This window comes from Haliotis rufescens, unplaced genomic scaffold (assembly GCF_023055435.1).
Source record: "Haliotis rufescens isolate VD_foot unplaced genomic scaffold, xgHalRufe1.0.p SCAF_3, whole genome shotgun sequence".
Classification (NCBI taxonomy): domain Eukaryota; kingdom Metazoa; phylum Mollusca; class Gastropoda; order Lepetellida; family Haliotidae; genus Haliotis; species Haliotis rufescens.
Genome location: NW_025964001.1, coordinates 46205101 through 46232823, shown reverse-complemented (window position 1 = coordinate 46232823; position 27723 = coordinate 46205101). Strand labels below are relative to the sequence as shown.

The 27723-nt window shown below is 45.2% G+C and overlaps 1 protein-coding gene across 6 annotated transcripts; it reads left to right on the top strand.

The window, feature by feature from the left end:
• Positions 1-363: 363 nt before the first annotated feature.
• Positions 364-27723, top strand: LOC124124589 (probable inactive tRNA-specific adenosine deaminase-like protein 3). Of its 6 annotated transcripts, none has more exons than XM_046487804.2 (9): positions 370-834; positions 3723-3794; positions 5343-5397; positions 7511-7581; positions 15768-15969; positions 16229-16340; positions 20000-20156; positions 27067-27193; positions 27338-27723. In XM_046487804.2, exons 1-9 carry the CDS (start codon positions 795-797, stop codon positions 27513-27515), a joined length of 1014 nt encoding a protein of 337 aa, XP_046343760.1. In that variant the 5' UTR covers positions 370-794; the 3' UTR covers positions 27516-27723. The 6 variants fall into 6 exon arrangements, with proteins under 6 accessions (XP_048258979.1, XP_046343773.1, XP_046343760.1 ...); XM_048403023.1 differs by having other exon boundaries at positions 379-753; XM_046487827.2 differs by lacking the exon at positions 5343-5397 and having other exon boundaries at positions 376-834.

Here is a 27723-nt window from a genome sequence, read left to right as displayed (position 1 = left end):
GAAAACAGGAACATTCATCAATTTGCAGTTGCAGTCTCACGTTTACATCTCAACATTCAATACGACCCGTGAAGATCCGGGGTAGATTAGGTCTTCAGCAGCCCATGCTTGCTGTAAAAAGTGACTGTGCTTGTCGTAGGAGGCGACTAACAGGATCGGATGGTCAGGCTCGCTGACTTGGTTGATGCACGCCATCGTATCCTAATTGCGTCTATCGATGCTCATGATGTTAATCACTGGATTGTCTGGTCCAGATTTGATTATTTACAGACCGCCGTCATATAGCTGGAATATTGCTGAGTGCAGCGTTAAACAACAAATAAACAAACAAACAACATTCAATACCCATGAAACACGCGCTCTTCTAAAGCTAAAATAATGTTCTTGGGATTTAACTTAACCATTCTCGCAAATACAACAAGAAGTGTGCCGCGGAAAAGCTCCTTCCCAGTGCGTGACACCTTCGTTACCCAACTAGACTGGTTCCGTTCGTGCTGAAGTCAGGGCAAGAGTAGACTGGTTCCGCTTGGCGTCTCTGTGCTTGCTTAGACTGGAACGAACATCATAGAGAGCTCAGTGAACGGGTTATCGCTGTGAGATTGTGAAGAAGGTGTCACGCGCTGGAAAGGAGCTTGGCGCATTGAGAAGCTCCTCACAGCGATAGGCCGTTCGCGGTGCTCTCTAGAGCTTGGCGCATAGAAACTAAGGGGAGGTCACTCTCAATATTATTGTAAAACGCACGACTGTGTAAAGGTTTGAGTCAACGATTACTTTCTTACTTTGGCTTTTACTAAATGGAGACAGACACCCATGAAACCAAAAGACCAAAAGCTGGTATGTGTAATTTCAAAAAATAAGATGTAGATGCACATATATGTTGACATTACTAATCCCGACCTGTCTCCACAATTGTTTCAGTCCATATTCGACATTGCCAAATGTGTACGAAGTGTTGCTATACATGTTTTCAGAACCGTAAAAATAGAACAGGCGTTTATTCAAGTCAAACCTTCAGGGTTTCACCTATGAAAATAATGGATATATTTTTAAGAGTTGTCATAGCGACCAATTTGGGACATTTTATTCCAAAGGCTAATTAGCCTACTACGTAACCATGACATGTAGCCTGCAACCTCGGGGTATCGCGGGACTTGTCATGTACGCTAACGGAACAAAATGCACTCACTAACCTTTATGATTATTCGTGTTCTCTATATCAGATGTCATTTATTTTATCTAACAATGCATATTTTACTGATAAAAGTTCATTGTTTACATTAGTAGCTCCGAGTAAAAGCCGGGCCTCGCGCTCAGTTTGACAAGGGAGAGAACTCCATCGTATCGCGGTACAGAGAAAAGTTGTGTATGGAGGTCCGAATTGGACAAAAAGAGGACATAATTCTACCAACCGCTTGGTATGATCATGCCAGACATCAGTGATTTGTCCAGACATGTGCAAAGACAGCACAAGTAAAATTCTAAATGTGTTATCAGCAATAGGTATTCAATGCATTTTTACCGAAAAGTAAGAGAAAAATATTTTTATAAGTCAACAACAAAATATCAGAAATGATATTTTAAGATTGTTTAAAAAAAATTGGATGACAATAATTTGTCACAAAATGGAAAAATGTTAAAACTCAACAATAAATATATAAAAAGCACTCCTAGTATGCCCAAAGTATGTATTTATCTTTTGGTTACTAGTGAATAACGTATTTCTAAGTTTGGCATTATGGCCCTTATTATCTCCCAATAGATTCTGGGCACAGAGCGGGGAAAAATGTACGGACTACGTAACTTCCGTTACCTCATTAGTCGCCATTAATATGCAGATGATCTAGTTCAGGTCGATAGAGAAAGTTTACTTGGGGAACTGCGGGTTATATCGTTGGCCATTGATAGATGGGGGTAAGGCAATATTACAGATGCCAGAAATATGTATCAACGGATTAATAACTCCTTACTTACAGCAGACGGAACATTCCGAGGAAATTGAAATTGTTTACGAAGTGAGCACTTCCTGGTTATTGATTTGCATTAATAGATAGCCACTAAGAGGCGTGTCCCGCGTGAACTATCGGAAATCATAAATGCTGCGATACGATGAATGCCGCGGTACCACGGGGTCCGAGTATATATATGTCTTGAATCACGTGAATCACTGGGGCAGTTGCATGGGTAGTCTAATGGTTAAAGCGTTTGCTCCTCATGCTGAAGACCCTGGTTCAATTCCCCACATGGGTACAATGTGTGAAGTCCATTTCTGGTGTACCCAGCGATGATATTGCTGGAATATTGCTAAGATCAGCATAAAAATGTACTCACTCACTCACTCACTTGCCATTTCTTTAAGATGCTTATCCCCATTTTAATTCCCACTGTATTGTACATTGGCTGTCAGCCATACTGTTGCTAATATTGATGACTTAATCTGTGTCAAATGACCTTGGTCCAGAAATGAAAATGAGAAGAGAAGGTTTAGCTAGGGTTAGGATTGGTGCTATCACTGTGTGCTGACCTGGCACATACTGCTTCTTGTATATATATGGACCAGTACAAAGTAAACTTGCATATACTATATACTACAAGCCATCGACTCCATATTATCACTTCCTACAGGCCTCAAAATTGCAACTAATTTGGTTGCAATAGCGATTGAAATTTTCACTAGGCAACCAATATAATTTAAGCAATCGCCACTTTGCTACTTGGAAAAATCAAGTCAGCAACCTGATATCACTAACTGCATAATATTAGAGACAGAAATACCATACATTAATAACTACTGATTGACTGAAATAAAATATCATTTAAAAAAATCTAAAAATCATCATCGGAATTGTTAGGTAAGTATATGAAGTAAATTCAAACCTCAAAATTGCAACTCATTTGGTTGCCACAGCGATTGATATTTTCATGTGGCGACCAATATTATTTAATATTGGAAAAATCAAGCTGGTGACCTGATGTCACTAACTGCATAATAAAAGACTTTATAAAAATCTAAAAATCTAAAAATCATCAAGGGAATTGTGAGGTAAAAAATAATAAATAATAAATCAATAATCTAGTCAAGTATTTACAACAACATAATTAACAACGAAGCTTGTCACACCACAGGCAGGAATCTCTATTGCTGCAGTTAGGCAGATTAGATATGCTTTGACAGTATTATGCATTACTGACTATTATCTTGAAGTTTGGTTCCTTAAGTATTTACATGGCTTCTTGAATTTGACATTGTCTCACTGAAAACAGTTGTCAGGGCCCAATGGCTCTTTGGGGAAAAATATACTTTGAGGCCCATGCCTTCTGAGAACCATATGCTGAGCCCTTCACATATAGGAATATGCAAATAATCATGAGCAACTTCATGTGTGTGCGTTGTTAGAATCATAAGCAAGTTGGCAGCCATGAATGTTATTTACTTCTGCTCTAAAAGATAATTGTAACTGAAAATTACATTCTGCAGATTGAAACAATGAAAACAATTTGATTACAGTTCCTGCGTCCTGGGGTACTTTTGATAAAAATATGTTGGGTCATATATGACTAATATAAAGTATAAGACAGTGTTTTTGAAATAAAGTAAGTCAAGGGGTTGTTGTCCAAACTTTAATTTTAAAGCTTAAAGATGAACCATGTTGACTGTTGAGGTGGTTCCCAGATTCAAATACTACAGGAGAAAATCTAATGAAGCCCACTGTACATGTTTCCAGAGCCTGATTCTGATTCATTGGAGCAGCCAGAAGCTGTCTTGGAGGATAGGTACACAGACCCCACAAGTCTAGGTGAGTCTCAACCAGCACCCACTCTGTCACACCACTCTCTGCTGTGTATACAGACCCCACAAGTCTAGGTCAGTCTCAACCAGCACCCACTCTGTCACACCACTCTCTGCTGTGTATACAGACCCCACAAGTCTAGGTGAGTCTCAACCAGCACCCTACACTGTCACACCACTCTCTGCTGTGTACACAGACCCCACAAGTCAAGGCTGTCAACTGTTGTACTGGCTGCCTACTGTTGAACTGGCTGCTAACTGTTGTACTGGCTGCCAACTGTTGTACTGGCTACCTACTGTTGTACTGGCTGCCTACTGTTGTACTGGCTGCCAACTGTTGTACTGGCTGCCAACTGTTGTACTGGCTACCTACTGTTGTACTGGCTACCTACTGTTGTACTGGCTACCTACTGTTGTACTGGCTACCTACTGTTGTACTGGGTGTCTACTGTTGTACTGGCTACCTACTGTTGTACTGGCTACCTACTGTTGTACTGGGTGTCTACTGTTGTACTGGCTACCTACTGTTGTACTGGGTGTCTACTGTTGTACTGGCTACCTACTGTTGTACTGGCTACCTACTGTTATACTGGGTGTCTACTGTTGTACTGGCTGCCAACTGTTGTACTGGCTACCTACTGTTGTACTGGCTACCTACTGTTGTACTGGCTACCTACTGTTGTACTGGCTGCCTACTGTTGTAATGGCTGCCTACTGTTGTAATGGCTGCCAACTGTTGTACTGGCTACCTACTGTTGTACTGGCTACCTACTGTTGTACTGGCTACCTACTGTTGTACTGGCTGCCTACTGTTGTACTGGCTACCTACTGTTGTACTGGCTACCTACTGTTGTTCTGGTAGTCTACTGTTGTACTGGCTACCTACTGTTTTACTGGGTGTCTACTGTTGTACTGGTAGTCTACTGTTGTACTGGCTACCTACTGTTGTACTGGGTGTCTACTGTTGTACTGGCTACCTACTGTTGTACTGGCTACCTACTGTTGTACTGGTAGTCTACTGTTGTACTGGCTACCTACTGTTTTACTGGGTGTCTACTGTTGTACTGGGTGTCTACTGTTGTACTGGCTACCTACTGTTGTACTGGCTACCTACTGTTGTACTGGGTGTCTACTGTTGTACTGGCTACCTACTGTTGTACTGGCTACCTACTGTTGTACTGGTAGTCTACTGTTGTACTGGCTACCTACTGTTTTACTGGGTGTCTACTGTTGTACTGGGTGTCTACTGTTGTACTGGCTACCTACTGTTTTACTGGGTGTCTACTGTTGTACTGGCTACCTACTGTTGTACTGGCTGCCTACTGTTGTACTGGCTACCTACTGTTGAACTGGCTGCCTACTTTTGTACTGGCTACCTACTGTTGTACTGGCTGCTAACTGTTGTACTGGCTACCTACTGTTGAACTGGCTGCCTACTGTTATACTGGGTATCTACTGTTGTACTAGGTGTCTACTATTGTTCTGCCTTCCTACTGTGATGTGGCTGTCTACTATTGTACTGGCTGTCTACTGTTGTACTGGCTCTTTGTTTCAGTTGATGCTTATGTCTGTGTGATTCAAGATAAGAAATTGACAGCCCATATTGTCAAGTAAGATATAGCAATTTATCATGGCATTATGAGATTATGTTGATGCAATTTTGATTACTGTCATATTTGTGTTTGTGATGTGTGTGATGTGGTGGGATGTGATGTGTCTGATGTGGTGGTGTGTTCTGTGGTGGTGTGATGTGGTGATCTGGTGTAATGCGGTGGTGAGTTCTGTGGTGGGTCATGTGTGTGATGTGGTGGTGTGATGTGGTGGTGTGTGATGTGTTGGTGTGATGTGGTGATCTGGTGTAATGTGGTGGTGTGTTCTGTGGTGGGTCATGTGTGTTCTGTGGTGGGTCATGTGTGTGATGTGGTGGTGTGTGATGTGTTGGTGTGATGTGGTGATCTGGTGTAATGTGGTGGTGTGTTCTGTGGTGGGTCATGTGTGTTCTGTGGTGGGTCATGTGTGTTCTGTGGTGGTGTGTGATGTGTTGGTGTGATGTGGTGATCTGGTGTAATGTGGTGGTGTGTTCTGTGGTGGGTCATGTGTGTGATGTGGTGGTGTGATGTGGTGGTGTGTGATGTGTTGGTGTCTGATGTGTTTGATGTGTTGGTATCTGATGTGTGTGATGTGGTGTTCTGTGGTGGGTCATGTGTGTGATGTGGTGGTGTCTGATGTGATGGTGTCTGATGTGTGTGATGTGTTGGTATCTGATGTGTGTGATGTGGTGTGTTCTGTGGTGGGTCATGTGTGTGATGTGGTGGTGTGATGTGGTGGTGTGATGTGTGTGATGTGGTGGTGTCTGATGTGTGTGATGTGGTGGTGTCTGATGTGGTGGTGTCTGATGTGTGTGATGTGGTGGTGTCTGATGTGGTGGTGTCTGATGTGTGTGATGCGGTGTGTGATGTGTTGGTGTCTGATGTGTGTGATGTGTTGGTGTGTGATGTGTTGGTGTCTGATGTGTGTGATGTGTTGGTGTCTGATGTGTGTGATGTGTTGGTGTGTGATGTGTGTAATGTGGTGGTGTCTGATGTGGTGGTGTCTGATGTGTGTGATGCGGTGTGTGATGTGTTGGTATCTGATGTGTGTGATGCGGTGTGTGATGTGTTGGTGTCTGATGTGTGTGATGGGGTGGTGTCTGATGTGTGTGATGTGGTGTGTTCTGTGGTTGGTCATGTGTGTGATGTGGTGTGATGTGGTGGTCTGATGTGGTGGTGTCTGATGTGTGTAATGTGGTGGTGTCTGATGTGTGTAATGTGGTGGTGTCTGATGTGTGTGATGCGGTGTGTGATGTGTAGTTGTCTGATGTGTGTGATGTGTTGGTATCTGATGTGCGTGATGGGGTGGTGTCTGATGTGTGTGATGTGTTGGTGTCTGATGTGTGTGATGCGGTGGTGTCTGATGTGTGTGATGCGGTGGTGTCTGATGTGGTGGTGTCTGATGTGTGTGATGCGGTGTGTGATGCGGTGGTGTCTGATGTGTGTAATGGGGTGGTGTCTGATGTGTGTGATGTGGTGGTGTCTGATGTGGTGGTGTCTGATGTGTGTAATGTGGTGGTGTCTGATGTGTGTGATGCGGTGTGTGATGTGTTGGTGTCTGATGTGTGTGATGTGTTGGTATCTGATGTGTGTGATGCGGTGTGGGATGTGTTGGTGTGATATGTGTTGGTGTCAGATGTGTGTAATGTGGTGGTGTCTGATGTGTGTGAAGGTTGTTGAACAGTAGACATCCATTGTCTGAGATCCTGACTGCCTCTATGGTCTAGTGGATAGAGTCTGCCCAGAGTGTGGAAGGTCGGTGGTTCGATCCCTAGCCCCATCATACCAAACAATATTAAAATACGGTACTTGTTATTAGCCTGCCTCATACTTGGCATTAAGGGGCTAAAACAAGGACTGGCTCGGGGGCAGTATATTGTGTCTCAGTGAGGTATAGATGTTAAACTGCAACATGGTATCTTAGTAGCCTAGCACTATAAAACCAGCTTTAGTCCAGATGAGGTCAAGCAGCCACACATGCATGCACATCACTATGATCTCAGAGGTGGTGGGGTGAAAATTCCATTTCACCTGACCACCTCTGAGATCATGAATAGTTCGTTTTTTATTGATCCTTGTTTTTGAGAATGCTGCAGTGATAATGCAAGGAGGTAATTACACTTATGTACAACAGGAAACTGAGCTGCGATCTACCCCTGACGAATTTGATGCATCTCAAGAGAGTCCGCAGTCACAAGGCAAAAGGTAGTCAGTTGGTCATGTTTGAAAGAAAGGTTAGAACTTTCCATATGGGTAACAAGAACACCACAGTGAGCATGAAGTTATTTCTTAACATACTTCATAATTCATAGACTCTCTGTGAAATGGAAAATTTATTAAAGGCACAGGCATTTTTTGTCATCACAAACAGGCAAATATCCCTGATATATTAACCATTGAGAACAAGGTGTTCCAACTCACATATGAATGTTCTCTAGTTCACAAAACAAAATTAGTGCAAAAATAATCGTTTCACTGTTTTAAGTTGTTCAATTAACTATCAGAATGTGGATATAAAGATATGTTTCATGCTTTTATTTGTGTTACGAAAACATACACAGGTTCATAGTCAATACGTGTTTGGTTTGCATTGTTCCTCCATCACCTGTGAGTACCTACACTACTGCCTAGAAGTTCATTCCCCTTACACGCATGGGCAACGCGTTACGCAACCAGTGGGCATCGGGTTGGTCACGCGTGTGATACCCGTGTGCAACGCGTTGCACACGGGTGTGCACCCCGTCCGCCACTCGTGTGCAACGCGTGACACACTCATTAGAGGGGGAACAAACTTTTGACCAAAGGAGGACCCGTCTTAAGCTGAACCTGGAGGTGGTAACAAGGAGAGAAAATTTTGTTATCCTGACGAAAAATGATAATACACATGTATTTGCTAATGTCTCCTTTCTTTATGTGATTTTGTGGGAATAACATGAATACTGTTGTGTTTAAATAGATCTGTCTTGTTTTATACGACCATTGCTTCTAAATCCGATGGTGTCAAGAGAATACATGGTCCTGGAACATGTTATTGCAATTGAAATGCTTTTATTGTGATTTGACATTAACCGTCTGTAGTACGACTTTCAGTGATAATATGTATGAGGTTTGGCGGCGCATTGTTTTTATTGGACCCTAATTACTTTATGATGACTTGGACTCTTTATCTCAGCTCCATAGCCGTGAGGCTGGGAAAGAGCAGCATGTAATTAATGAGGGTGGGTTATATCATTGAGGATACACTTGAGGGAGAGAATACTAATTACCGTACTACAGGAAGAGACCTGTAGACGTAAGCGCGGGGTTGTGTTTTAGCTGGCCGTTCGATAATGGCCGCCAGGAGAAGTGAGCTTTGACTGCGTCATCTAAAATAAATAGTAAGAAACAGCTGTGTTATTTTCACGGGTCTGTTGAATAAACTCCCAGCGCTACGGTCAATGTATCTTCTACTTGATCCTTGATACATCATTTTGGCATTCACAATATATAGTACAAAGGAGCACTGATCTAAAGCAATTCCGCGGGAGTAGTTGTTACCTGTGCATTACTGTATTTTCCCAGTGAGTACCCGGATGATATAGCAGAAATCTAGACTTGTTCGCGACCTGTGCTCGCCATTCGTAAGCGCATTTTTATTGAAAGTAGAAGGACGTATGGTCACATTGATCAACAAAAATGAAATACAGTTTTGGAAATGTAGGTATATTTGTGGGGAGCATCGGTAATGGTGATGCAGTTTTGGTAAGTCACTTGCTTGGTAATTGTGCGATCTTTGTGTACACTATTTTGACTTGCAACACAAAGTAAATATTTCATCTGAACATTGCTTATTTTACCGTGTGTATATGTTTACATTCAAAATGTAAACATATTTCACTAAGGAAATTTATTAAACGCCTAAATATTCAGTTTATTTTACAAATTAACTGAAAAATATGTCCATCTTTATTAATATAATAACGAATTCCAAATATTTGTTTATGTTTAATATCATCACCAAGTACAGTTCTGTATTGTTGGGCTTCTTTTCTTAGCATTATTAATATATTGTGATGTGTTAAAGCTCTTTTGATCGTCTTTATCATTTTTAGTCTGTCGGTTAAATAAATGAATGGATTATTCAGTCAATTTGTAAAATGACTGAAAAATTTAGATATTTAATAAATTGCCTGAGTGAATCATATTTTACACATTGACTGTAACATATACACGCTTACAAAAGAAAATACTTGTGAAAACAACGTCTATCGCGCATCGAAAAACTTCCCAAACAAACGGAAAAGAACAAGAATGATTCTGTTCAAAGCTGCAGCGAATGAATGAAAACAAAATGCAAATATAATTATTACAACCTACCAAAGTTATAATGTATCCGGGAATATCAACATAAAGGAACAATATCCATTGCGTCTGCAGCTGTACAAAATTACTTATTCGATGTCAAATGTCTATGTGAGAATCAAATACTTTAATAATAATTATTTGGAAACAATATTTGGAATATATATGAAATATATTAAAATATTTAAAATATTTAAATATATCGTTTTAAACATTATTTAAATGTATTGAATATTATAACCCGTGTTTGTTTCTTAACTGATCACTTAGTTTGTTTCAATTGTTTCACATAGCTGCCCAGTTAGGTGAGAAAGCCCACGTGACAACTATTTTTATAATGTCCTCGGTTCTTAAAAACATACATTGAGTTAGATAACAATGAACAACCAGTCAGTGTATTATCGGTTACCCTTTGAACAAAGTATGTTGTTTTTACATCTGTACTTCACGCCATGATATGAGTGTATTGCCTAGGTTTAGTAAACCTACCTTCACATGTAAACACTTACTTTTGACATATCCACTGTGCAAGATAACAGTAATTAATCAATCAACGTATTTCCTGTTGATCCTTTGATGTCTGGGAATGCTCAGTTGATTTACAAAAAAAGTAAAGCAACTGACCATACATCTCTTGCTGGGCTGCCACGTGCGTATCACATAACTCACATTCCACCTCACTTCAAACCTGGATTTAGATTGAATAATTACCCCAGGTACAAGAAAGACCAAATTTGAACCTTTTTAATCTGAGTGGTGCTACAACTAAGTATACATGTTATAAATTCATTAACTGAGCAGCAAGTGAATTACGACAAATACACAAGTGTAGGGTTATACCAGAAAATGTGGATGACAACAAGGGAGTAGTAATTGTATCATCCACGCAATCCGAAATCCACAAATGCTTTCACTCAGGGATACTTTTTTATTATTAAACTGTAACCATCAGGGGTATTTCCAAATAACGACATCCGATGAGCTTTCGCCGTTATTTGTCTGTTTGTTTAGGCTGAAGAAATTAATTACCATGCGCCCTTTGTTGAAATTTTCATAGATCACGGGTAACCAATCAGTTTTCAAAAATGCGTAAGCTTATTTAGTTGTCCTTGCAGACTGGTAGCCCAGTCTCTTGTCACGCTCGGTTGCGTTAACGAGCAAATTGACTCACTGCAGCTAGAAAGCCCAAGCGGAAATCCAAAGGTCGTATTACCTGAAGAATCAACCTTCATTTGCGAAATATCTACTGCTCTCAAAATTAAAGTCAGAACTTTCTAACCAAGGATTACCAGTTGAAACAGGTCGATGGCTGAACATTCCCAGGGAAGACAGCCAGTGTCCACTCTGTGAATCTATCGCTATGGGAGATGAATTGCATTATTTATTCCAATGTGAAGCTTTTCACCAACGGCGATATGAACTCTTAAATAAGCAATATCTTAAGTTTCCAAACATTTAAGAAAATTATGACCACTAACAGTGTAAGAAATCTAAAAGGCCTATCTAAATTTCTTAACAATGTGTACAATACAATTGGTAAATTGTATTAGTATCCACGTATCCTATTTTTATTATTTTTGTTAAATTGTACATAATAAAAATTGTAGATAATTGTATGTCATGTTATTCTAAGAATAAATGAGTTTGAGTTTGAGTCCGACACCCGAGAAGAAGCCAGAGATTAGTGCCCCTTTTTGAATAGTTTACAATTATGTGTTTTAGGGTTAGCTGTGTTGGCTTAAACGTATTTTTATTTCAAAAGAAATCTGGATCGGTAAACAAGCAAAACTTGCTTATGTAATACCACTCCAGGTAACAACTTAACAACAGCTGGATATATATAAGAGAGTGATGAACATAAAATGCACAAATGAAATACACGAAGCCAATACACTGAAGCAAGTGGTGTCTGTGAAATAAGGTAATGCATTTTTCCTTTACTACATGCATAAAATTAAGCTACTCAAACCTTTTGCTTTTGACAATGATGTCGTGAACTGATTTAAGATGAGTCATGTTTGTAGAACTGCTTAACTACTGCCACGTAATATCATTTTTAGACCATACCCATGTGTGTAGAAATACACAGAGTTTCTGATATTATCGTATTTTTTGACAGTTATAGAAAAAGTGAATTGCATTTTCAAGGTGATATCCACAAGTGCAGTCTGGTATGTCTGATACATGTCGTCTAAACTTATCAGCGTTTAAGTCACTGCAGCCGAGCCTAAGGCGACAGTGGACAATTTGGCATGATCTATGAAAATATTTGAAGTCAAAATTATTAGTAATTGCATCAGAACGATTAATTAATGATTTGATTTCTTTTAATGAGCGAGCATTAGTTACTTCATCGGATAGAGGGTTCCGCAGGTTGATCATATCCAGAAGAAATTATTATTAAGTCTAGGTCTGTGTTCTACATTTGATTGTTTGTATTTTGAATCTATTTCTAAGGTTATATTTGCTGTTATCAGAGAATTGAATATACACTTTTCAAATATTTTGGCTGAGCAACTTGTGAGTGCTACAGGTCTATAATTTGAGCATTCATGTTCATCGCTGACACTGACACCGCATCAGCCCGGCAGTGGACTTGACACAGTTATTTGCGCACCGATTATATAACTCCTACAGACAGGGTGGGGTGGTTGTTTAAAGCGAAACGGACGACCCCGTCTGTTATCTAATAAATGCTGTGCGGCGCCTTTGATCTTGCCTCAAAACATACACCTTATATTAGTAAACGACGATCAGGATGGCCTGGAAATAAATACAATTCTGTCTGCCCAGTGTATCCACAATTAACTTGAATGCTTCATATCCACAAATATATATATATAGAAAATAGATATTTGCCCACAGCAAATATTCATTTGCTTAATTGCATCAGTATGGTTTATCAGAACATGTACAATGCTTTCTTACGCTTGGTGAGGCAGACTGAAATTGAACATTAGGATAACGTCAGCAGGGATAAAAGAGGTCATACCAAAGAACTTTAATTACTAGTGGAAAAGTCAGACATTCCGATCAACCACTACCAGGCCCGGCCGGATCTCATGGTTGACCAGATCAACACCCCAAAGGAACATCTCTACGCCAAACAAGGAGTCCCTTTCGTCATGGTGCACAAGAAGGGGGGACAGGACATCGAGTACGACATCACAAATTACACAGACTTGTACCACTTCTTCCAGAGTAGTGGCGTACCGACCTCAAACCACTTCGTCGCCAATACCGCCGCCCTCCTTGCCAAGAGTCTCTACCAGAATCCCAACCCCCAGGATGAGAAGCTGACCAAGAGACTACTAGAAGGATACCGCCGCTAGACTTCTAGCCACACATTCTCGCCAGCCGACGCCGTGCCTCCCAACGCTTGCCCCCCCCCACCCAAACTTTTCCATATTATTGAATATTCTTTTATCACCCACTCCCACCCAGCCAAACCCCAACCCCTTTAACTTTATTAGAATAGGCTGTAAACTTTTTCTTTGGGGTGGGGGGGAGGGGGGGGGGGGGGTGCACTTCTTTATTTAATCATTACGCTTTTTTACCCTAATAGTATAAGTGCTTCCCCGTGTGCGAGATAGGCTTAAGTCGGAAAGCGCACGTTAAATCTCCGAGGTACCTATCTACCAGAACTTTATTTGCTGTTCTGGTCATACATAAATATATGTAAGTTACGTACATGGGGAGGCTAGATTATTTACAGCTAACAGCAATATAGTGCAAATATTATGTTCAATAAAAGAAAACGTTGATAGATCTATAACACACTTTTTGTACTATTAAACAAACTGTGGACTTTTAAGACATTTCCGCTTATTGTAATAACATCTAGCTAACAAATCATGTCTATCTCTGAAATCCACAAGCATAGTTGCTGTCAAACCTAAAAAACATATTCAGGGAGGTCAGTTTTGACTTGCCAAGCACCTTAAGGTGAGTTTATTTTTAAACTGTCAAAAGCGATTGTCCCTTCAACACTAGTATATGGCTGGAAGCTGTTTCTCGGACTGTTATGAGTTATGATGTATTTTATGATATTACTGGGGAATGTTCAAATTAGTTACTGTCATTTAATCCAACGTTCTAACTATCAACTGTCTCAACAGGACCATAGGTTTGGTTATATATCTCCTCCCTGTCTCTATGTCTTAAGTTGTTAATCGGTAACTGCGGTCCAAATGTATCAACTTATTCATCTATTGTTGCAAACTTGACTGATTTAAACATATCTAATTGATCATGAACTACTCAGTCAGTCAAGCACCTGTATCAGAAATGTAAAACCAGCCATGTTTCATGTAGTCCCAATATCACTGAAAAATGCCGATGAAACATGACATATAAATTTACTCACAGACAATATAGTTTTCGTGAGAGTGAAGCACAATTTTATTAAAGTTTTATTAACAATTTCATAAACTATAATAATATTAATATTAAAATTCATCATCACTTGCCAAGTTTATGAACATGTCCCCATTTGGGAGATGTCACATATAAACAAGGATTTGAACTAAGTTTGATCGTCTTTGACACTGAGGTTTATCCCCACTTTGCCAGCAAACTGCAGAAGATTAACAGTGAGTGAGCATCGTTTCTATGTTTATACAAGAAAAGATGTTATGCCAAAAACGCTCACAGTAGTTAGTGAGTAAACTCACGACCTGTCATGACCTGGTTGAGTGACTTCCTCCAATCAACGTGAAAGGATTACCCACAGAGAAAGAAAGGATTAAAGTCACCTATAAATCTTATCCTAACGTAGTACTCCAACTTCTAAATGCCTCTCAAAGAAGGATTAAAATCCTAAATATATCCTATCTACGTGGTATAGGTACTCACAACCTCTAATAATAAACTGTTACGTTTGGTATCCCCAGCAATACTCACTATGGTCATTGGGCAAATGTAAAAATCACAAACCCTAACGAGATTCTGTCTACATGGTCACACCCGGTGATTGTGAAGATCTCAAATTCTATCAACAGTCAGACAGCATGGCTGTTCATATTCATTTACAACATCCTCTTATAATTAGTATAAAAGTGTCCCACACAAAACCTTCTTTTATTTATTCTTTCAAAATACAAAACAGAAAGTGGGGTGTGGGGAAATGGGACATATTCCTACGTGAAATAATGAGACATTAGTAGTGGTGACGGCTATATCATAATTGTACTGTCTAAAGCATAAATTTGGCGAACGAAAAACGTTATATTTGCAATCAAATGGAATGACTCGTGTGGGCAAATGAATATGTTCGCAAATCCACAAACAATCATTTTATTAATGGCGAACATTTACCAACCCGCGACAATCGTGTCAACACGGGGGTTCCCCAAGCAATAAACTCGCATCTAAATTCACTAATGTTCTACTGTCGGCTAGCCACAATGGCTAGACTTGACCCTAGTGGAATGGTTCATGCCATAAAAGTCTAACAACCGAACACTAATTAAGACGGGCCGACCTTGTATTTACGGTCTGGTGAACACAGCTCAATGGCCGCTCATTAACTCAAATTTCACATCTCACTGTTTTGTTTTATCTCACTATTCATTTGATAATTTTGTCAACTTCAACTGGAACCCGGTCCCGTGTTACACGCGTGGCACACGCGTGTGCAACGGGTTGCACACGCGCTGCACACCCGTTGCACACCCGTGTGCAACCCCTTGAGCACCCGTTTCACATGCGTGTTACACGCGTTCTCAACGCGTGTTAGGGGAATGAACTTTTAGGCAGTAGTGTACGTCGGATATGGTGCAGCAGTGGCTTGCTGGCTTCCCTCTCTCTACAACAAGACCTTTGCTGGATTCCTTGTTTGAAAGTAACAACTAGACCACCCAATGTATTCTTGGGTGATGGAGCAATATATACAAGACCGTGAAGTGTAGACGTGGATATAATTTGGTTTTCTGTAATTCTGTACATTGACATAAAATTTGATTTCCTGCAGTTATCTTGGTTATTAAATCCATGAAAGTTTGCTCTTTGTTCAGCATATGTAAGTTGACGTCTGTTAATGATCTGCCCAGATGCTGCCCAGCTACAGGTGATAATCTGTTCCAAGTCCGCCACAGAAGACTCCAGTGTGGATATCCTGGCCTCAATCATCTCTAAGTTCCCAGCACTGGGCAAGCCAGTCCTCGTTAAGGTGCCACAGAACCCACCGCTCACCCGAAATCAGTACCAAGATGCCAGCAAATACTGGCCTGTCTCTTTCCATGAAGATAAGAGGTACTTAGTGGAGGAGTATCATGCTGGGGTCACACCAGCCTCTGTAGTATCAGTTTATTATTAACACAGGGGCCATAACTGACTCTAATGAGCATGCTTTACAGTGGTATCGGTAGGTAAGGCCATGCTGATAACAATTCTGTATCACTTGTTGCAAGTACAACTGTAGTACATATGCTATTTACATGTATTAATTGTAAGGCAATATTAATCTCTTGCCCATTGTTCATAATACCCACATGCTGGCTGTGTGTACCAGGGTGACATCACTGCTGTCAGGCCAGTTCTTCTCCAGCAGGGAAGTGAGGACCATCCACACACACATGAAGACAGCCCTGCATCTGGCTAAAGTGGCCAGGGAGAAGGGTCAGGTAAGCCTGCAGGGAGGGGACAGGGAGAAGGGTCAGTGCTGCAAGGAGGGGACAGGGAGAAGGGTCAGGTAGGCCTGCAGGGAGGGGACAGGGAGAAGGGTCAGTGCTGCAAGGAGGGGACAGGGAGAAGGGTCAGGTAGGCCTGCAGGGAGGGGACAGGGAGAAGGGTCAGGTAGGCCTGCAGGGAGGGGACAGGGAGAAGGGTCAGGTAGGCCTGCAGGGAGGGGACAGGGAGAAGGGTCAGTGCTGCAAGGAGGGGACAGGGAGAAGGGTCAGGTAGGCCTGCAGGGAGGGGACAGGGAGAAGGGTCAGGTAGGCCTGCAGGGAGGGGGAAAGGGAGAAGGGTCAGGCCTGTAGGCCTGCAGGGATTGTCAAGGAGTAGGGTCAGGGCTGCAGGGTGGGAGAAGGGTAAGTAGGCCTGCAAGGAGGGGACAGGGAGAAGGGTCAGTGCTGCAAGGAGGGGACAGGGAGAAGGGTCAGGTAGGCCTGCAGGGAGGGGACAGGGAGAAGGGTCAGTGCTGCAAGGAGGGGACAGGGAGAAGGGTCAGGTAGGCCTGCAGGGAGGGGACAGGGAGAAGGGTCAGGTAGGCCTGCAGGGAGGGGACAGGGAGAAGGGTCAGGTAGGCCTGCAGGGGTCAGGTAGGCCTGCAGGGAGGGGACAGGGAGAAGGGTCAGGTAGGCCTGCAGGGAGGGGAAAGGGAGAAGGGTCAGGCCTGTAGGCCTGCAGGGATTGTCAAGGAGTAGGGTCAGGGCTGCAGGGTGGGAGAAGGGTCAGGTAGGCCTGCAAGGAGGGGACAGGGAGAAGGGTCAGTAGGCCTGCAGGGTGGGAGAAGGGTCAGTAGGCCTGAAGGGAGGGAGAAGGGTCAGTAGGCCTGCAGGGTGGGAGAAGGGTCAGTAGGCCTACAGGGAGGGAGAAGGGTCAGTAGGCCTGAAGGGAGGGAGAAGGGTCAGGTAGGCCTGCAAGGAGGGGACAGGGAGAAGGGTCAGTAGGCCTGCAGGGTGGGAGAAGGGTCAGTAGGCCTGCAGGAAGGGAGAAGGGTCAGTAGGCCTACAGGGAGGGAGAAGGGTCAGGTAGGCCTGAAGGGAGGGAGAAGGGTCAGGTAGGCCTGAAGGGAGGGAGAAGGGTCAGGTAGGCCTACAGGGAGGGAGAAGGGTCAGTAGGCCTGCAGGAAGGGAGAAGGGTCAAGTAGGCCTACAGGGAGGGAGAAGGGTCAGTAGGCCTGAAGGGAGGGAGAAGGGTCAGTAGGCCTGCAGGGTGGGAGAAGGGTCAGTAGGCCTGCAGGAAGGGAGAAGGGTCAGGTAAGCCTACAGGGAGGGAGAAGGGTCAGTAGGCCTGAAGGGAGGGAGAAGGGTCAGTAGGCCTGCAGGAAGGGAGAAGGGTCAGGTAGGCCTACAGGAAGGGAGAAGGGTCAGTAGGCCTGCAGGAAGGGAGAAGGGTCAGGTAGGCCTGCAGGAAGGGAGAAGGGTCAGGTAGGCCTACAGGGAGGGAGAGAGTCAGGTAGGCCTGAAGGGAGGAAGAAGGGTCAGGTAGGCCTACAGGAAGGGAGAAGGGTCAGTAGGCCTGCAGGAAGGGAGAAGGGTCAGTAGGCCTGCAGGGAGGGAGAATGGTCAGTAGGCTTGCAGGAAGGGAGAAGGGTCAGGTAGGCCTACAGGGAGGGAGAAGGGTCAGTAGGCCTGAAGGGAGGGAGAAGGGTCAGGTAGGCCTACACGGAGGGAGAAGGGTCAGTAGGCCTGCAGGAAGGGAGAAGGGTCAGGTAGGCCTACAGGAAGGGAGAAGGGTCAGTAGGCCTGCAGGAAGGGAGAAGGGTCAGTAGGCCTACAGGGAGGGAGAAGGGTCAGGAAGGCCTGCAGGGAGAAGGGTCGGGTAGGCTTGCAGGGAGGGAGAGGGCCAGGGCCAGGTAGGCCTGAAGGGAGGGAGAAGGGTCAGGAAGGCCTGAAGGGAGGGAGAAGGTTCAGGTGGGCCTGCAGGGAGAAGGTTCAGGTGGGCCTGCAGGGAGAAGGGTCAGGAAGGCTTGCAGGGAGAAGGGTCGGGTAGGCTTGCAGGGAGGGAGAAGGTTCAGGTGGGCCTGCAGGGAGAAGGTTCAGGTGGGCCTGCAGGGAGAAGGGTCAGGAAGGCCTGCATGGAGGGAGAAGGGTCAGGTAGGCCTGCAGGGAGAAGGGTCAGGTAGGCCTGCAGGGAGAAGGGTAAGGTAGGCTTGCAGGGAGAAGGGCCGGGAAGGCTTGCAGGGAGGGAGAGGGCCAGGTAGGCCTGCAGGGAGGGAGAAGGTTCAGGTGGGCCTGCAGGGAGAAGGGTCAGGAAGGCCTGCAGGGAGAAGGGTCGGGTAGGCTTGCAGGGAGGGAGAGGGCCAGGGCCAGGTAGGCCTGAAGGGAGGGAGAAGGTTCAGGTGGGCCTGCAGGGAGAAGGTTCAGGTGGGCCTGCAGGGAGAAGGGTCAGGAAGGCCTGCAGGGAGGGAGAAGGTTCAGGTGGGCCTGCAGGGAGAAGGTTCAGGTGGGCCTGCAGGGAGAAGGGTCAGGAAGGCTTGCAGGGAGAAGGGTCGGGTAGGCTTGCAGGGAGGGAGAAGGTTCAGGTGGGCCTGCAGGGAGAAGGTTCAGGTGGGCCTGCAGGGAGAAGGGTCAGGAAGGCCTGCATGGAGGGAGAAGGTTCAGGTGGGCCTGCAGGGAGAAGGGTCAGGAAGGCCTGCATGGAGGGAGAAGGGTCAGGGAGCAGGGAGGGAGAGGGCCAGGTAGGCCTGCAAGGAGGAAACATGCACTACAACTATTGCATTTATGGTCACTTAGGAACTGCTACCTATTTAAAAGAGGTATTTAATAGACTATTTTTTCATGGTTTGATATTGAATGCTTTAAATAAGTCAGCAAGTCAATTTGCCTGTTAATAAAATAAATCCTCGATATCTCCAGGGCTAGCATTTCTCTCAAACTCGACATGTTGTTGATATTGCCAACCCAAGATTGAGGCTGGTTTGTAACTTGCATTATTAGACCTAGTGTTGTAGCCAATCAAATTGGCAAATGGAAATCAAGGACAAGTAATTTGCGATTTGGTAGAACCGCGAGAATGGATTAGTCTAGGTTTACCAAAATGCTAATCCTGGAGATTTTGAGGATGATGAGAACAAGGCATGTGTAATTGATGGATATCTTCCTCAGGCAAGGTCCAGTTTCCACCCTTGAGGAACTAGGGTGGAATTCTTGAGTTGCTGGACTAACAAGTCTATGCATAGTCCACTCAAAATCGCGCAACAAACTAGACATCCAGTTTCACCGTGCAGATTTCGGTCGACTTCAGGATTTGCATAGCATGTGTACCGTCAACCACGCATTGACATATTTTGCAAATCTTTTCATGCTTATAATCAAGGTGCTCAAGTGATTTGATTCACTTCGCGGCATAAGACATGTTTTATTACAATATATATCTTTATTATCTTTATTTGAAGCAAATGCAAGTGACATGAGAGATGGAATCTGATTTGTCAATAGGAGGGACATTGATGAGACATAATTCGTAATTGCCACTGGTGGCACTACAATCATGCCTGGAATACCAGCCTAGTTTGGCACGGGCGAAAACTGGACTTTTATAGTCTGTTAATGCCTTTTCCTTTGGAAGATGCTTGCTGTACTAATGAAATGATTACTGTCTTTCTTGATCTAAGGCTGCTGTAGGCGCTGTAGTGGTGGATCCATCCACCAACACTGTCATAGCCTCCGCACATGACCTAAGACGAGGACTCAATTCACTCCAGCATGCTGTCATGGTGGCAGTGGACCTGGTTGCCCATGGACAAGGAGGCGGGATGTGGGATACACATGGTATGTATACCAGGTAGTCACCTGACAGGGAGGTGGAATACACAGGGTATGTTTACCAGGTGGTCACCTGACAGGGAGGTGGAATACACATGGTATGTTTACCAGGTGGTCTGCTGACAGGGAGGTGGAATACACAGGGTATATACGCCAGGTGGTCTGCTGACAGGGAGGTGGAATACACAGGGTATGTATACCAGGTGGTCTGCTGACAGGGATGTGGGATACACAGGGTATATACGCCAGGTGGTCTGCTGACAGGGATGTGGGATACACATGGTATGTTTACCAGGTGGTCTGCTGACAGGGAGGTGGAATACACAGGGTATATACGCCAGGTGGTCTGCTGACAGGGAGGTGGAATACACAGGGTATGTATACCAGGTGGTCTGCTGACAGGGATGTGGGATACACAGGGTATATACGCCAGGTGGTCTGCTGACAGGGATGTGGAATACACAGGGTATGTATACCAGGTGGTCTGCTGACAGGGATGTGGGATACACTGGGTATATACGCCAGGTGGTCTGCTGACAGGGAGGTGGAATACACAGGGTATGTATACCAGGTGGTCTGCTGACAGGGATGTGGGATACACATGGTATGTTTACCAGGTGGTCACCTGACAGGGAGGTGGAATACACGGTATATACGCCAGGTGGTCTGCTGACAGGGATGTGGAATACACTGGGTATGTACGCCAGGTGGTCTGCTGACAGGGATGTGGGACATACAGGGTATGTATACCAGGTGGTCACCTGACAGGGAGGTGGAATACACAGGGTATATACGCCAGGTGGTCTGCTGACAGGGATGTGGGACATACAGGGTATGTACACCAGGTGGTCTGCTGACAGGGATGTGGGATATACAGGGTATGTACACCAGGTGGTCTGCTGACTGGGATGTGGGATATACAGGGTATGTACACCAGGTGGTCTGCTGACAGGGATGTGGGATACACATGGTATGTATACCAGGTGGTCACCTGACAGGGAGGTGGAATACACAGGGTATATATGCAAGGTGGTCTGCTGACAGGGATGTGGGACATACAGGGTATGTACACCAGGTGGTCTGCTGACAGGGATGTGGGATATACAGGGTATGTACACCAGGTGGTCTGCTGACAGGGATGTGGGATACACATGGTATGTATACCAGGTGGTCACCTGACAGGGAGGTGGAATACACATGGTATATACGCCAGGTGGTCTGCTGACAGGGATGTGGGACATACAGGGTATGTACACCAGGTGGTCTGCTGACAGGGATGTGGGATATACAGGGTATGTACACCAGGTGGTCTGCTGACAGGGATGTGGGATACACATGGTATGTATACCAGGTGGTCACCTGACAGGGAGGTGGAATACACATGGTATATACGCCAGGTGGTCTGCTGACAGGGATGTGGGACATACAGGGTATGTACACCAGGTGGTCTGCTGACAGGGATGTGGGATATACAGGGTATGTACACCAGGTGGTCTGCTGACAGGGATGTGGGATACACATGGTATGTATACCAGGTGGTCACCTGACAGGGAGGTGGAATACACATGGTATATACGCCAGGTGGTCTGCTGACAGGGATGTGGGACATACAGGGTATGTACACCAGGTGGTCTGCTGACAGGGATGTGGGATATACAGGGTATGTACACCAGGTGGTCTGCTGACAGGGATGTGGGATACACATGGTATGTATACCAGGTGGTCACCTGACAGGGAGGTGGAATACACATGGTATATACGCCAGGTGGTCTGCTGACAGGGATGTGGGACATACAGGGTATGTACACCAGGTGGTCTGCTGACAGGGATGTGGGATATACAGGGTATGTACACCAGGTGGTCTGCTGACAGGGATGTGGGATACACATGGTATGTATACCAGGTGGTCACCTGACAGGGAGGTGGAATACACAGGGTATATATGCAAGGTGGTCTGCTGACAGGGATGTGGGACATACAGGGTATGTACACCAGGTGGTCTGCTGACAGGGATGTGGGATATACAGGGTATGTACACCAGGTGGTCTGCTGACAGGGATGTGGGATACACATGGTATGTATACCAGGTGGTCACCTGACAGGGAGGTGGAATACACATGGTATATACGCCAGGTGGTCTGCTGACAGGGATGTGGGACATACAGGGTATGTACACCAGGTGGTCTGCTGACAGGGATGTGGGATATACAGGGTATGTACACCAGGTGGTCTGCTGACAGGGATGTGGGATACACATGGTATGTATACCAGGTGGTCACCTGACAGGGAGGTGGAATACACATGGTATATACGCCAGGTGGTCTGCTGACAGGGATGTGGGACATACAGGGTATGTACACCAGGTGGTCTGCTGACAGGGATGTGAGATATACAGGGTATGTACACCAGGTGGTCTGCTGACAGGGATGTGGGATACACATGGTATGTATACCAGGTGGTCACCTGACAGGGAGGTGGAATACACATGGTATATACGCCAGGTGGTCTGCTGACAGGGATGTGGGACATACAGGGTATGTACACCAGGTGGTCTGCTGACAGGGATGTGGGATATACAGGGTATGTACACCAGGTGGTCTGCTGACAGGGATGTGGGATACACATGGTATGTATACCAGGTGGTCACCTGACAGGGAGGTGGAATACACATGGTATATACGCCAGGTGGTCTGCTGACAGGGATGTGGGACATACAGGGTATGTACACCAGGTGGTCTGCTGACAGGGATGTGGGATATACAGGGTATGTACACCAGGTGGTCTGCTGACAGGGATGTGGGATACACATGGTATGTATACCAGGTGGTCACCTGACAGGGAGGTGGAATACACAGGGTATATATGCAAGGTGGTCTGCTGACAGGGATGTGGGACATACAGGGTATGTACACCAGGTGGTCTGCTGACAGGGATGTGGGATATACAGGGTATGTACACCAGGTGGTCTGCTGACAGGGATGTGGGATACACATGGTATGTATACCAGGTGGTCACCTGACAGGGAGGTGGAATACACAGGGTATATATGCAAGGTGGTCTGCTGACAGGGATGTGGGACATACAGGGTATGTACACCAGGTGGTCTGCTGACAGGGATGTGGGATATACAGGGTATGTACACCAGGTGGTCTGCTGACAGGGATGTGGGATACACATGGTATGTATACCAGGTGGTCACCTGACAGGGAGGTGGAATACACAGGGTATATATGCAAGGTGGTCTGCTGACAGGGATGTGGGACATACAGGGTATGTACACCAGGTGGTCTGCTGACAGGGATGTGGGATATACAGGGTATGTACACCAGGTGGTCTGCTGACAGGGATGTGGGATACACATGGTATGTATACCAGGTGGTCACCTGACAGGGAGGTGGAATACACAGGGTATATATGCAAGGTGGTCTGCTGACAGGGATGTGGGACATACAGGGTATGTACACCAGGTGGTCTGCTGACAGGGATGTGGGATATACAGGGTATGTACACCAGGTGGTCTGCTGACAGGGATGTGGGATACACATGGTATGTATACCAGGTGGTCACCTGACAGGGAGGTGGAATACACATGGTATATACGCCAGGTGGTCTGCTGACAGGGATGTGGGACATACAGGGTATGTACACCAGGTGGTCTGCTGACAGGGATGTGGGATATACAGGGTATGTACACCAGGTGGTCACCTGACAGGGATGTGGGATACACATGGTATGTATACCAGGTGGTCACCTGACAGGGAGGTGGAATACACAGGGTATATATGCAAGGTGGTCTGCTGACAGGGATGTGGGACATACAGGGTATGTACACCAGGTGGTCTGCTGACAGGGAGGTGGAATACACATGGTATATACGCCAGGTGGTCTGCTGACAGGGATGTGGGACATACAGGGTATGTACACCAGGTGGTCTGCTGACAGGGATGTGGGATACACATGGTATGTATACCAGGTGGTCTGCTGACAGGGAGGTGGAATACACATGGTATATACGCCAGGTGGTCTGCTGACAGGGATGTGGGACATACAGGGTATGTACACCAGGTGGTCTGCTGACAGGGATGTGGGATATACAGGGTATGTACACCAGGTGGTCTGCTGACAGGGATGTGGGATACACATGGTATGTATACCAGGTGGTCTGCTGACAGGGAGGTGGAATACACATGGTATATACGCCAGGTGGTCTGCTGACAGGGATGTGGGACATACAGGGTATGTACACCAGGTGGTCTGCTGACAGGGATGTGGGATACACATGGTATGTATACCAGGTGGTCACCTGACAGGGAGGTGGAATACACATGGTATATACGCCAGGTGGTCTGCTGACAGGGATGTGGGATACACATGGTATGTATACCAGGTGGTCACCTGACAGGGAGGTGGAATACACATGGTATGTATACCAGGTGGTCACCTGACAGGGATGTGGGATATACAGGGTATGTACACCAGGTGGTCTGCTGACAGGGATGTGGGATATACAGGGTATGTATACCAGGTGGTCACCTGACAGGGAGGTGGAATACACATGGTATGTATACCAGGTGGTCACCTGACAGGGAGGTGGAATACACAGGGTATATAAACATCCAGTGATGCATTACCATTGTTACAACAGGTTGTTCTTTTCTCTGAAGATCCCTCTGCCCACGGGATTTTCTACAGAGGATCCCTCTGGCCTTTTGAATAAAAATAAAGCTATTTCATCAACGTTTATTTCATGAAATGTTTACAGAAGTCTACGCGATGTGGACATTGTAAACAATAGGAAGTCCACTTCTGGTTGGCTCATCTGGAGTTACTGGCGACTTCCGACTTGTCAGAAATGGTCTCGCATCTCCGTTTCGGATCGGCACCACAGATAATTGCAGACACTGCCGACTTCTGTTGATCAGATGTATGCTTGTACAACCGCACGGCTTCACTTCGGTGCCCTCAAACAATATTTTTTATTTAAAAAAATCCTGATGGTTTCTCTGAGGTAAATAAGAAAGGGAATCTTAACCCAAGCTCAAGTACTGCGACTACAGCCTATAGTGGTCACGTTTTTACAAGAACTGCAAAAGTTAGAATTTTATATCTGATGGATTATATAAAAATATCAAAACGTACCAGTTGTTTCGCAAATCATCTTCTCAGCTCCCCTCCATTGTGCAAGTTGCGTCAAAACTGACTGCAGCTGAACACACGTGATTTCAAGTCATAGCATCTAGCACGCACTGCATGCGCTCCACATGCGCGATCACGCAAAACGGTTGTGTTCGAGCTGTGCGCTTTTGAATTAGAACTTTCGAGTGCTACAATTTAATTTCAGAATTAAAGTTATGTCATGTAAACAAAAAAGCATCTTCATATATGTCGGTTTATAAGTCAGATATAAACCTTCTCCTATGGCTATCCTTGAAAATAATGCACTCCAGCGCAGGAAAAGCCCTTGGGCCTACGGCCCACGGGCTTTTCCTTTGCCGGACTGCATTATTTTCACGGATAGCCCGCGGAGGCGGTTTATATCCTATACATATACGCCAGGTGGTCTGCTGACAGGGATGTGGGACAAACAGGGGATGTACTCCAGGTGGTCTGCTGACAGGGATGTGGGATATACAGGGTATGTACACCAGGTGGTCTGCTGACAGGGATGTGGGACATACAGGGTACGTACACCAGGTTGCCTGCTGACAGGGAGGTGGGACATACAGGGTACGTACACCAGGGGGTCTGCTGACAGGGAGGTGGGACATACAGGGTACGTACACCAGGTGGTCTGCTGACAGGGATGTGGGACATACAGGGTACGTACACCAGGTTGCCTGCTGACAGGGAGGTGGGACATACAGGGTACGTACACCAGGGGGTCTGCTGACAGGGATGTGGGATATACAGGGTATGTACACCAGGTGGTCTGCTGACAGGGATGTGGGACATACAGGGTACGTACACCAGGTTGCCTGCTGACAGGGAGGTGGGACATACAGGGTACGTACACCAGGGGGTCTGCTGACAGGGAGGTGGGACATACAGGGTACGTACACCAGGTGGCCTGCTGACAGGGAGGTGGGACATACAGGGTACGTACACCAGGTGGCCTGCTGACAGGGAGGTGGGATATACAGGGTATGTACACCACGTGGTTAGCTGACAGGGAGGTGGGATATACAGGGTATGTACACCACGTGGTTAGCTGACAGGGAGTTGGGATATACAGGGTATGTACACCACGTGGTTAGCTGACAGGGAGGTGGGATATACAGGGTATGTATAGTTGGTGGTCCACAGACAGGGAGGTAGAATGTGGGGTGAATATAATATGTTCCGATTGTTGTTATAGTTTAAAGTTTTGACCTTGCACTTTGGTTTATGAAACTTCTTATGGTCCTTCCTCGAACATTTGGTTTCAAAATGTCATGAAGTTTGGAATATGTGTACTTGGTAGTGGGGTCCAGTATATATGTTCCTTTGTCGCTCGATTGACCATGCCTTATTTCACAACAATTATACATTTTGACCTTTATTTGACCTTTGCATTTTTGACTATGCTCTTAAGTTATCTCACAATGCATTATCTAACACTGTAAACTTCATCTCTGTAGAAAAACACTTGACATTTGATTTGTTAAAGAGAAATAAGGCACAGAGTTGAATCTTTCTGTAAAGGAAATGTAACTGTTGTGCATTGTTGTAAAATAGCAAATTCATGCTTGCAGATTTAGAAAGATTGTTGAAAATTAGTTACTTGTTTCATATGTATTAATATTTTTGACCTCAGTATTAATGCAGAAAATATTTGAAAACAAATGCTGACAAGAACTTTTGTTACGTGTCCACCTTTGAGCTGTTGACTACATATCCAGGTGAGCTACAGTGCTGTGACACTTTGTTTCAATTTCAGACAATGATTTGAAGTACCGCTCAACACCAGATACTGCCACACATCCTTCAACAGATGGCAGCACCAAAACTGGACCCTACCTCTGTACTGGATATGATCTTTATGTGACCAGTGAACCCTGTATTATGTAGGTCCTTTCTAGACTTTCTTCATTCCATCTTAATTAACATGCCACCAACACTTCAATTTACAATAGCATCACTGTGAGTAGTCTCAGGGACAATAGACACCTTGCTCCTGTGTGCATTTTTAGTGTATGTTTTCTGTGCAGGTGTGCTATGTCTCTGGTCCATTCCCGCATTGGCCGTGTGTTCTACAACTGTCCACATCCAGAAGGAGCTCTTGGCACCCTCTACAAGCTGCATGTTCAGCCTGGACTCAACCATCATTATCAGGTGTTTCGAGTGGTACTGCAAACACAGTTTCCCAACCAAGACCAACACTGGTGACACAGGACATTCTGCAGCATGTGGCACAGGTGATACAGGACACCCTACAGCATGTGTCACAGGTGATACAGGACACCCTACAGCATGTGTCACAGGTGATACAGGACATCCTACAGCATGTGTCACAGGTGATACAGGACACCCTACAGCATGTGTCACAGGTGATACAGGACACCCTACAGCATGTGTCACAGGTGACACAGGACAT